The sequence below is a fragment of the Polyodon spathula genome, unplaced genomic scaffold (genome assembly GCF_017654505.1).
Source record: "Polyodon spathula isolate WHYD16114869_AA unplaced genomic scaffold, ASM1765450v1 scaffolds_1271, whole genome shotgun sequence".
In the NCBI taxonomy this organism is placed as follows: Eukaryota; Metazoa; Chordata; class Actinopteri; order Acipenseriformes; family Polyodontidae; genus Polyodon; species Polyodon spathula.
In genome coordinates, this window is record NW_024472754.1 from 284182 (window position 1) to 295262 (window position 11081).

The 11081-nt window shown below is 41.7% G+C and overlaps 1 protein-coding gene across 2 annotated transcripts; it reads right to left on the reverse strand.

The window, feature by feature from the left end:
• Nucleotides 1-4846: 4846 nt before the first annotated feature.
• On the reverse strand, nucleotides 4847-10704 carry ift46 (intraflagellar transport 46 homolog (Chlamydomonas)). Of its 2 annotated transcripts, XM_041242363.1 has the most exons (13): nucleotides 10601-10666; nucleotides 10131-10160; nucleotides 9455-9554; nucleotides 8743-8822; nucleotides 8178-8314; nucleotides 8020-8094; nucleotides 7695-7788; nucleotides 7345-7473; nucleotides 7020-7138; nucleotides 6646-6712; nucleotides 6109-6169; nucleotides 5833-5918; nucleotides 4847-5411 (listed from the first exon to the last, which is right to left on the reverse strand). In XM_041242363.1, exons 1-13 carry the CDS (start codon nucleotides 10628-10630, stop codon nucleotides 5319-5321), a joined length of 1101 nt encoding a protein of 366 aa, XP_041098297.1. In that variant the 5' UTR covers nucleotides 10631-10666; the 3' UTR covers nucleotides 4847-5318. The 2 variants fall into 2 exon arrangements, with proteins under 2 accessions (XP_041098297.1, XP_041098298.1); XM_041242364.1 differs by lacking the exon at nucleotides 10131-10160 and having other exon boundaries at nucleotides 10601-10704.
• Nucleotides 10705-11081: the final 377 nt, after the last annotated feature.

The window sequence follows — 11081 nt, forward strand, 5'->3', positions numbered from 1 at the left end:
GTGTGTGAACCAGCAAGAGGAATTTAACAGCTACAGAACTTCAAATGCCATAGTGTAGGCAATCAATCTGAGCGCTTCTTTGTCTCCAGTTGCATCTCTATAAATGTCTTTACCTGGTTCCAGACTTGCTTGGAGAACCCTAGCTGTTATAAATGTCTTTACCTGGTTCCAGACTTGCTTGGAGAACCCTAGCTGTTATAAATGTCTTTACCTGGTTCCAGACTTGCTTGGAGAACCCTAGCTGTTATAAGTTTCTTTAGCTGGTTCCAGACTTGCTTGCAGAACAATAGTTGTATGGCCTTTGTTGTGCTTCCTAATTACAGGTCACAGTGCATTAAGATCATGGTGCCTCATGACTTTTCTAGAATAGGAAGCAGATACAATGCCTGACCAATCATTATTTCACTATCAAGCTAAGTAGAGACATTTACAAAAATACATTTTTTTTTTAACATTCATCTTTTATTGTTTTCACAAAATAAACAAAATCACAAATCAGTAGATTCAGAGACAAGCTGTGGTATAATCGAGTGCTTGAAATGAAAGGGTGGTCAAGCAGACAGGGATACATTTACTTGGGCTATTGCATTTGGGGCACAAAGAGCTTTCCAGACTAATCTGGAAGCAGAAAGCAAGGCTCATGCCTTGCAGATAGACCGATCAGGAATGGGGGAAAGCTGAAGAGTGTGGAGCCCTGCAAAAATGTTTCATCAAAATACAACACAAGAGACAATTGCACTGACAGTGCTGTGACGATGAACCTCATAATCGCACTGACAGTTCTGTGACGATGAACCTCATAATTGCACTGACAGTGCTGTGACGATGAACCTCATAATCGCACTGACAGTGCTGTGACAATGAACCTCATAATCGCACTGACAGTGCTGTGACGATGAACCTCATGTCTCTGTGTCGTCCTATTCGCCGATGTAGGTGCCGTTCTCACAGAGCAGCTTGTAGTCTGTGTGCCAGACTGCTCGTGGAGGGAAGCACTGCTGACTCCTGATCACCAGGCCAACCTGGAATTAAACCAGGAAAGAAGTCAAACATCATGGGGATCAAGAGCGGCGTCCAACGCTGTGCCGTTAGACAATTCACTGGAGGTAACGTGATAAAGTGCTGAGCGCTGCAAATGCACAGACCCTGATGCTTTGATTTTAGCTTAATGTATCAACATAGATCAAGAAAGACTATTATTAAAATTTTTGGATCAACAGATAATAAAACCCAGATAAGTCACAGCTGGATTTTTTGGCTGTTTTTCAGTTACAAGGAATCCACTCCTTACTACAAGAGTGTCCAAAGTTGTCTCTTCTTCTCCTGGTTTTCGTTCCAACCCTGTTCTAAATTGTTTAATTGAACCAATGAATCTTCCATCCAGACCCTGGAGTAGTTCATTATCTCATTGTACCTGTTAGAAGGAAAGACAGAAGGCCCTGTGCCCTCGAGGATTGTGCCTCACACCCTGGTTTACAGCTTGAAGTAGTCAGCAATGGAATTGCATTCCTTTTATGAATTGCCTCAAACTGTATTCTTTTTTAAGAACAGGGTTGTGGCTCAGTGCAAGGTTTCATGTGTAGTGCATGTATCCATGTTTGCATGTGTCAGCACGTGAATGAAGGGGCACCTGTATCCCTGTTTGCATGTGTCAGCTCTTGAATGAAGGGGCACCTGTATCCCTGTTTGCATGTGTCAGCACATGAATGAAGGGGCACCTGTATCCCTGTTTGCATGTGTCAGCACGTGAATGAAGGGGCACCTGTATCCCTGTTTGCATGTGTCAGCACGTGAATGAAGGGGCACCTGTATCCCTGTTTTCATGTGTCAGCGCGTGAATGAAGGGGCACCTTTATCCCTGTTTGCATGTGTCAGCGCGTGAATGAAGGGGCACCTGTATCCCTGTTTGCATGTGTCAGCGCGTGAATGAAGGGGCACCTGTGTTGGCTTGTTGACGGTGCCCAGTCTGCTGCACAGGAAGCTGGCGAGGCAGGGTTGGTTGCGCAGGAAGTTCATGGCGTTGCTGTAACACTCCTTGGTGCAGATCTCTTCCACAGCCCTGGTGCAGCGGAACGAGACGCGGGTCTTGATGGTTCTGAACGAGTGGATCCGGGCCTGTGGGGTCCATCTCTCTCCCAGAGTGTAGAAGGAACAGCGGCATCTGAAACATTTCAAAAAGTTTACAATGCTACCTACAGCCAGCCAGCCTTGTCTTCCAGGCCCTCAGCTCTAACCATTAGGCCACACTGCCTCCCAATCCAGGATTGGAAATAGACTCATATTGCAAAGCCGTTTCACCCATTCTAGATTTTATTAAACTCATAGTAAAACTAGGAATGGATCAAACTGCTATGCAATGGGAGTCTTATTTCCATCCCTGCATTCCCTCAGCTCCAACCACTAAGCCACACAGCCTCCCAGTCCCTACTCTAACCACTAAGCCACACTGCCTCCTAGTCCCTCAGCTTTAACCACTAAGCCACAATGCCTCCCAGTCCCTCAGCTCTTACTTTGCCACAGTGACTAGAAGTGCATTTTTAAACACAGGCTTTGCTTCACCAGCTGGACATTATGACCTTTTAAAATGTAATCGCCAGTTTTAGAGTGTGTTGTAAATACATCTCTACACTACATGCTGTGGTCTGCCTGGCTGACGTGGTGCTGCTGCATCAGCTGGAGCTCCTGCACCTTTTCACGGTGGGCAGAAGCCAGCGTGTCTTCTCTGTCTGCTCGTCTTCCTCCTCCCCCATCCTCTCTGATACCAGCAGTCCTGATCTCCTCCCACTTGCACTGGACAAGGACCCTCGAATCACCACAGCAATCAGCAGGCCAGCCACCAGCAGCCCTGAGGAGAACGCACTGTCAGGCATTCAAACTCTTTTCATGCAGCTTCTACAAGACGTATCCCGGGGACCTCCTGGCTACAAGCCCTTTTCTTTAACCACTGGACCACACCACCTCAACCATTTTAAATATCAGGTATCCTTTCACTGGGACCTCACATTCGATCCCATTAATATAGCAAATAAATATATATATATATATATATATATATATATATATATATATATATATATATATATATATATATATATATATATATATATATATATATTATATTTTTTCATTAGATTTTTGTTTTTTTCACATAAAAAAAGTGTATTTTTCGTAACAGGAGTATGAATGCCAAACACTACCCACCAGGTGATACTTTCCGCGATATATTTTATTTCTGACTAACTAAACTAATCCCTTTAAATAGTAAATTTAGCATAGAAATTTTATATATATATATATATATATATATATATATATATATATATATATATATATATATATATATGTATACACTGCATGTAAACATACAGTATGTACAGAAGAGTTGCTTAAAACCATTAAGACCAAGTTTGAACTAATCACTCTAATTGTTATACAATATTTCCACAAGGATCAATACAATATGCAAAATGAATTATATCCATGTTAATGTAATCAACAGCAGCCTGTCACAAATGTTAGAAAGCAAAAAGGATCCCTACCTCTGAAAGCTGCAGGAGACGCTTTTCCCATACTGATGAGGGCTCTTCACCTAAAGCACTTCTGTGAAGAAACTGCCGTGCAGAATATCACAGCAAGGTGTGTTTCTCAAAGTGTCCGATATTGAATGTGCAAAGCCACCCAGCCACTTTCTCTTTAGTAAAACATGTTTTTTTATATGTGTCTGATCTGCAGATAGTGTCCCTTTTAAAATACACACTATAAGAGCACTGTTCATAATCTGATTCCACACACAATTCACACAGTGTTAAAAGAGTATATTGTCGGGAATCACAAAGGACTCACTGTCTGAGAATGACAGAGCTGTCAAAAAAAAGCGAAGTTCAATCAGATATGGAAACCCATTTGGGTAATAATTAAATTCGTTTCTATACCTCACAATTTAAACAGAGTAGAAGGGGCTACAGGGTAAGTTAAAATGTCTCTAGAACAGTGGATCACTGTAATAGAGCAGCTGGGTTAAAAATCTTTACTGGGGATGGGTGAAGATGAAGTCATCTCTTCGGGCTTGTGCGCAATACCTAGCACAAGCAGAGAGAGCTATACAATGAAAAAGCGAAGGTCCACAAATCAGCATGTAATAGAACACACTTCAGCTTAGCAGTAAAACATCTGGTCAAGGTGTCTCTCAAGATTAGACATTGAGAAATACACTCTGAATCATCCATCTCCTGATCTAGAGTTAATATCTTTTATTTTATTTTATTTTATTTTTTTTTAAAGTTCAGTGCTCTGAAGCAATTGGTGAATTATTTAAAAATGAGAAAAGTGGCTTACAAGCAATGTATTTTAATCTGCCAGGAAGGTGGGTACCTTATCTGTGTGCTGCTGCTGGGCGTATGTGTGAATATGTGCGTGTATTTCTGGGCATACCCTGTGGTTTTGTACCAGTGTGCTTGTGACAGGGAGGGACTCATCGCTGGTTTTGAGCAAATATGTGCAGGTGGGACGTGGACAGGATACGTGTTGCTGGGCAACTATTTGAGCAGTTAGGCTCGCCCGGCGCAGAGCTAATCAGGAGGTCTGAATTATCTGGGCGCAGCTCAAAGGGGCGTCTGCGCCACAGCCTGAAGCGACTGCATCGTCATGCTAAACAGAGGGGTGCTTTGTTTACATCCAGGAGGAGAGAGCCCGCTCCGCAGAATAACTACTACGGAACCTTTCAACTGCAAGATGGTGCCTGTGAAGGCTCTGCCCAGCCAGGACCGTAGCAATGACCCTGTTACACTGCTCCATTTTTATTTAAAGATGCTACTACAACAACTGGAAGGACAGAAATATGCTCTTCTCTCAATCATCTCCAGATCTTTACCGGCATTTTGCACAATCTCAAACTCTCACAATAAGAAAATGTAACATACATTTAAAAAAAAAAAATATTTATTAGTTAAAAATAAAGAAGTCAATGTACAAAAACTTTATAAAACAATCTCAATACAGATTGTGACACAATGGGCCGGACCCGCCACGCTTTTGCTCCGGCAGAAAGTCTGTCCCACTTATTTTTTTAAAAAGGGGTAAAAATATATATTGTGTGTGTTAATAATACAAAGTAACTAGTGAACAAATGAAAGGACCTTAGATAGTTGAGAGTTTCTTATTTGTGTTTCCTTATAGACTAAACAGAGCGGTACAAACCACGTACAGGATCAAAAGCCTAGTAAACAATATATTACAATGCAGTCGACAGTGTAGTGTTCATTTTCTGAGACGGAGATAGGGAGCTATATAACTCTAGATTTTACAGAGAGAGGGGGTTCTCAGTCGAAGGTCAGTGTTTCGGGTTCCCCTGTCCCAGAAAGAGGTGCAGAGGAACGGCCTGTCTTCTTCCCCTCCGCCAGTGCCTTGAAGTGCTGGAGAAAAACAGAAAGAAATAAAACACGGAACAGAAATATACCCGTCTATCATACTACACGCGAAGAGCAACAGCCTCTCTATTTCTGAAAGAAGTCAGCTGTGTTATAAATATATTTGAATTCAGATGGTTATCTAGCAGTCATTTCTCTACTGTTGAAGCCTTTGTCTTCATGTAAAGCCCAATCCATCTATGCAACTCAAGATCACATTTCAAAATGTGTCTTCATACACAAGAACTGCTTTGGTTTGTAAAGCAGCAATATCTTCTGCATCAGAGAATAGCTCACAACTACCAGTGCTGTCCATTATCTACTGTCGTAGGTAAAGCCAGCTGCATAGGACATCAAGACTGAAGAAAATATACACCACCCACCACCCTCAAGAGACAGCCATGCTGTTATATCCATAATTAGTTACCTGCGAGTTCTTAAACTCTGAGTACAGCGTGAACAGGATGTGGAGACACTGAATTCGATTTTTATACACAGGAATATCCAAGATAGCTGCAATGAAGACATTGAAAAGACTTGAAAACAGGATTTAGCTCCTGGGGTTCTCTTGAGCTGGAGAAGTTATTATTTTTAATTGTCTGAGGCTGAACTGACCTGAGACCTTTATCACCTTTAAGAAATAATGCTAAAAATGGTATCACTTTAGTACAGAAAACGTTACAGTGAGGAGCCTCTAACTTACCGCAGATTATATCAATGTACTCCCCAAGATCACAGTTAATCTCAGCCGTGGGCAGACTAACCTAGAGAGAGAGCGAGAGCGAGAGCGAGAGAGAGAGAGAGAGAGAGCGAGAGCGAGAGAGAGAGCCGAGATGAAGGAGGCTGGACTGGAGTCCTTTTTTTGTGCAGACATGGTCTGAGCCATGTTCAAAGAGCTCACATGGAGCGGCACAGAGGAAACTAACAAGCCATCATTATGGTTTTTCTTGAAAACAAAGGCTGTGGTTCACCACTGAAGACAATTGAAATGCTACCGACCTTTTCATAGCAAACAAAAACATGCTCGAGAAACAAATGATTGACGCAGGCTAACCACAACTTCAACTTGAACTTTATAATATATACAGGAACAACTGCAGGGACAGTCCAGTGAACCAGTGAACCCACCATGCACAGTTATTACAAAAGATTTTCACTGCACTACAACCAAATACAATTGATAACGTAGACTACTAGCAGGGACACCCTGCAATGCACATATTTATTATTTAGCTCATACCTTGCCTAAAAGCTCTTCGAATTCAGGAGGCCATTCCTGCATTAAGGTATCGATATCTGGCATCGGCCTGGAGAGACAAACAAAGACGTCTCGTTAACGTATGATCTGCTACAAAAGCAGCTGTGCAGCTGCAGGATACAAAGGGTGAAGGAACAGAACTGACAGACATTCACAAGCCTGTCACTAGGTGGATGGAAGGCATCAATTACATTTCACAGCGATGAACTTTTGACTCCCAATGAGGGAAACGCAAAGTGTAACATTCTTGCACTGTACTGCTAAAAGGAAATCTCACCTACAGCTCTCTTTACAGGGAGTTAATCAAAGCAATTACTGGGAGAATCTATTCAAGAAGGTGGATTCCCAGTACTCACTTTGTATAGTGCACTGTGGCAGGGGGTTTAGATCGGTGTAGCTCACTGATGCTCTCGATCCAATTGTCAATAGTCTTCGGGTTCTTCTCTGCATTCTCCAAGCTTTTAACTTTTATTTGCTGGTAAAGACACAAGATCAGAAGTCACTACCTATTGTTCATCAATACAAGCAACAGATAGTGAAAACACTTTAAGCCATATTCAGAAGCACTTTAGTGTCAATGCTCACTTGTGTGCTTACTCAATATGAAAAACCATCAAGCTGGCACACTGAATTGAGCACCAATACTCACACTGCTGTTGATACTTATAAACGTTACTTTACTGTGACGTTGTGCTGTTTGGAGTTCTCCGTCAGCCAGAGCGAGAGGACTGTGGGGTCCGACTGTTTGGTGCAGGGCTCATCCAGAACCAGCAACCCCAGGTTATCGGGCTTGCTGTCCGGGCGCGGAACCTGCAGAGGAACATACAAACATGGATCAGTCAGCACCTCATCCAGCTGTAGAGATCTGATATTGGTCTACTCTATTAATCAGTCAGGCACTGGTACAATGCAGAGGATCAAAAGTAAACAGAAAGGCTCTGGAACTTCAGTGAAAAACCAGCCTAGCAGTTTAAACACCTCCATGCTTTACTGTGAGCGTAGCTGGTCAGTAGGGCAGTGCACTTCTTTACCTTCAGGAAAGCGTCAATGTCCCCTACAGCTGGTATGAAGTCTGGAATAAAAGGCTTCAGCTTGTGATCCAGTTCAATCGTCTGTGGGGTGTACCTGAGAGGATAAACAAGGAATATTTGAGAAAAATACAAAATCCAGTTGCGACAGACAAAAAAAAAGTTAGTTTGTCCCTTGCATTCCCTCCAGTGTGGTGAAAGGGTAATGACAACAATGATGACAACAATGTCATTCTGGTGTAAAAACATTTGCAGGTTCAAAACCCTTACTGAGCTCTGTCATTGGTCCATCGATTGCACCGTTTTCCCTTCTGGTTGCCTTACTCACCGGTTGATGTACTGGAACAGCTCCTTGATCTCAGCAGTCACCGGGAGATGGTTATAATCATTCGGGTCGTAGGCCCTGGAACGAGGGACACAAACAAACTGAGCACAAAATATAAAGAAAATGAAGGGTGAGATTGAGAGGCGCGGTTCAGGGCTCACCCCTCCAGTGCAGCTCCGTGCTCATCATCATCATCCTCGTCAGATTCAGATTCTTCAGAATCATCGTCGTCGTCGTCCTCCTCCTCGTTCTCACTGAAGCCCACCTGACCTGGGGGCAGGACCCTCTTCTTCTTGTCCTGGAGAACAATAAGGAAAACTTCAGGGCATTCGCTCGGTCACTAAATGGGCTCCTTCCAGCTCCACGGGGGGCTGCCCAGTCCCGGAACTCCATTCACTATTCTTTGTTGGCTTTAACAGTATGCTGTTTGTCTAGGTCTTCCCCTCACATGGACTATAATTAAGTAAAAGGTCATCTCACTGGGAATTTTTTTCCCACCTTCAGAGATGTTGTTCTTGCTGTGTGGGCAATGGGTTGTGCCTATTGTTTTCTTAAAGGACTAAAAACTAGCTTGAATGAAACAACCTTTAAAACCAACCTGAACTTTTCCTTTGCAAAGTTTTACAATATTTACATTTTATTTGTTTCTTTCGACAGTAACGTGCACTTGCTTCCGTAGAGGACCTCGTGCCCAATCCCTGGGCTAGTGACTAATAACTATATTACCTTGCTGGCCTCCTCCTCATACTCATCGCTGCTGTTATTACTTGACATGGCTCGGAGCTGCCCACGGCCCGGTCTGGAGGCTATAGGAGAAAATCAGCAAAATGCTTAGATGAAATTATATTGATGTACTCACTGTATTATAAAATCTATACTCATACACGCAGGGAAACGATCGAATACATCAGAACATGTAATACTCGCTAGGGAATCTGAATGGGCTACTCAAGAATCATCCATATTAAACACTCAATATTCAGAAATACTAAAAGAAAACTAAATACATTCAATGACAAACATTTAGGCTGCAAGACTTCTTCAACGTCTTTTTCAAGAATCCATATACTGTAGAGTGTCTTAATCTCAGCATTAAATACCCAGTAACACACATTTTTGGCATCCAAAAAAAAAAAAAAAAAAAAAAAAAGCATTTTACAAATCAATCCTTTTGTAGCGTATTGTTTTAAATCTGAAACACAAACGCAGGGTTTACCTGCCAAACTCAAGGCGGTTCGGAGGAATCAACGCTTCTGGACCTGTGGCCACCAGAATCTCATTAACACCTCCCAACCTGACTCAATCTCCAAACCGGTTTACATGAAGAACACACAGAGGATTTGGGAATCAGTTCCTGAAATAGTTGGCTTGAATCCCCATTGCATTTAAACAAGGCAGCTGTAGCTGCAGGCAGACTCTCCCAGCTCTCTCATCTCACCTGGCTGCCTGGGGGTGGGGGTGTAGACGCTGGCAATCTCCTCCGAATCGTTCACCTCCAGACTCTCGTCGTAAGGCTGATTTGCAATCAGCTTGGTATCCTGAACACGCAAGAAAAACAAGGCAAAGGATACAAGTAGCAGATTACAGGAGCCCACATCATTAAAACAACTGTTTTAAAACGTGTTTTGTTGTATGCATGTTATATTATCTTTTATACAAATAAGCACAGGAACAAACGCAATGTGCAAAAAACTGAGTGAGCCGATTTGAACAAATGTTTATTTGAATAAACGTCTGGAAGAGTTTCATGAATATCAATCTGTATTACCTTTGAGATCAGGGCGGTGACTGTGGGATGTATTAGCCTGAACTGAGAGGTAATATGCAGTAATGTTTTCACCTATATTTCATAAATAAATTCATGATTTCCTCAACTTACTTATTTGGAAATGACCCATTAAAGCTTAACAAGCAAACTTTTGACCTAATTTTCTATTTCTGAATGTGTGAGTTAAGTCTACCCTACCCAGTTATTATTTTATTATTATTATTATTATTATTATTTATTATTATTATTATAAAACACTGTTCTGTCCTTTACAAAATGAAAAACACATTTACACTTCATCTTCTTAAAATGCTGTCGGTTGCTAGTAACTGCGCTACACACTAACCTTTACAGTGCCGGTGACAGCAGCACTTTTCTGAATAATCAAAATAAAGACATTAAACTTGTTAATATAACACATCTCACATATTATAACAAAGCGCACACATGCATTTCTCGATTCTGTTCGTGAGATAATATTAGGGTTAGGAAAGAACAGCCTCGTACTGTCCATTCTGACTACGATACAGAATCACACTAAATTACAATTTATACAAAACGCACAGTTCATTTACATGGAAAGTCTATTTCTTCTTTGTATATATTATATATATATATATATATATATATATATATATATATATATATATATATATATATATATATATATATATATATATATATATATATATATATATATATATGGCCAATACAATACAAGAAGGCAATTCGTTGCGCGGTGTTAACATCACGGCACGCTATGTATATACCGTCTTGTTAAGAAGGTTTTTATTGTATATTTTATCGTTATTTTACCGGTTGTTTTTCTGCGTCTGCCTCCTCCATTAAGCTCTCAAATGTTTACTGTCACCAATGGTGACCAATTCTCGCGCGATTCCTCCGTCTGCAAAGCGGCGACTTCTTGCTCTCGCGAGACTTACACCAGCCAGTACCACAGAGTCCAGGATCATCATAAATGGGATTAGCGCTGCCTGCTGGCTCCGGAGAGAAGCTCCTCTGTCTTGTCTCATTCTCTATTTGTGTTACACTGTGATTGCAATCCCCCTTTGACCAAAATACCGAGATGGAAAGGAGACTCGAGTTGCAGAGCACTTGGACCCAATAATGAGACACACCGTGAGCTTGTTACCCCTACTCTAGCTAATCAAGCTCGGAGCAAAACCTGGAATTCGTGAAACTGCTGTGCAATAGGAGTCTTGTGTTCACCCCTGAAATATTTTGCACACACACACACAAATTAGCAAAAAAAATGCTTGGCTCAGACAACATACCATAG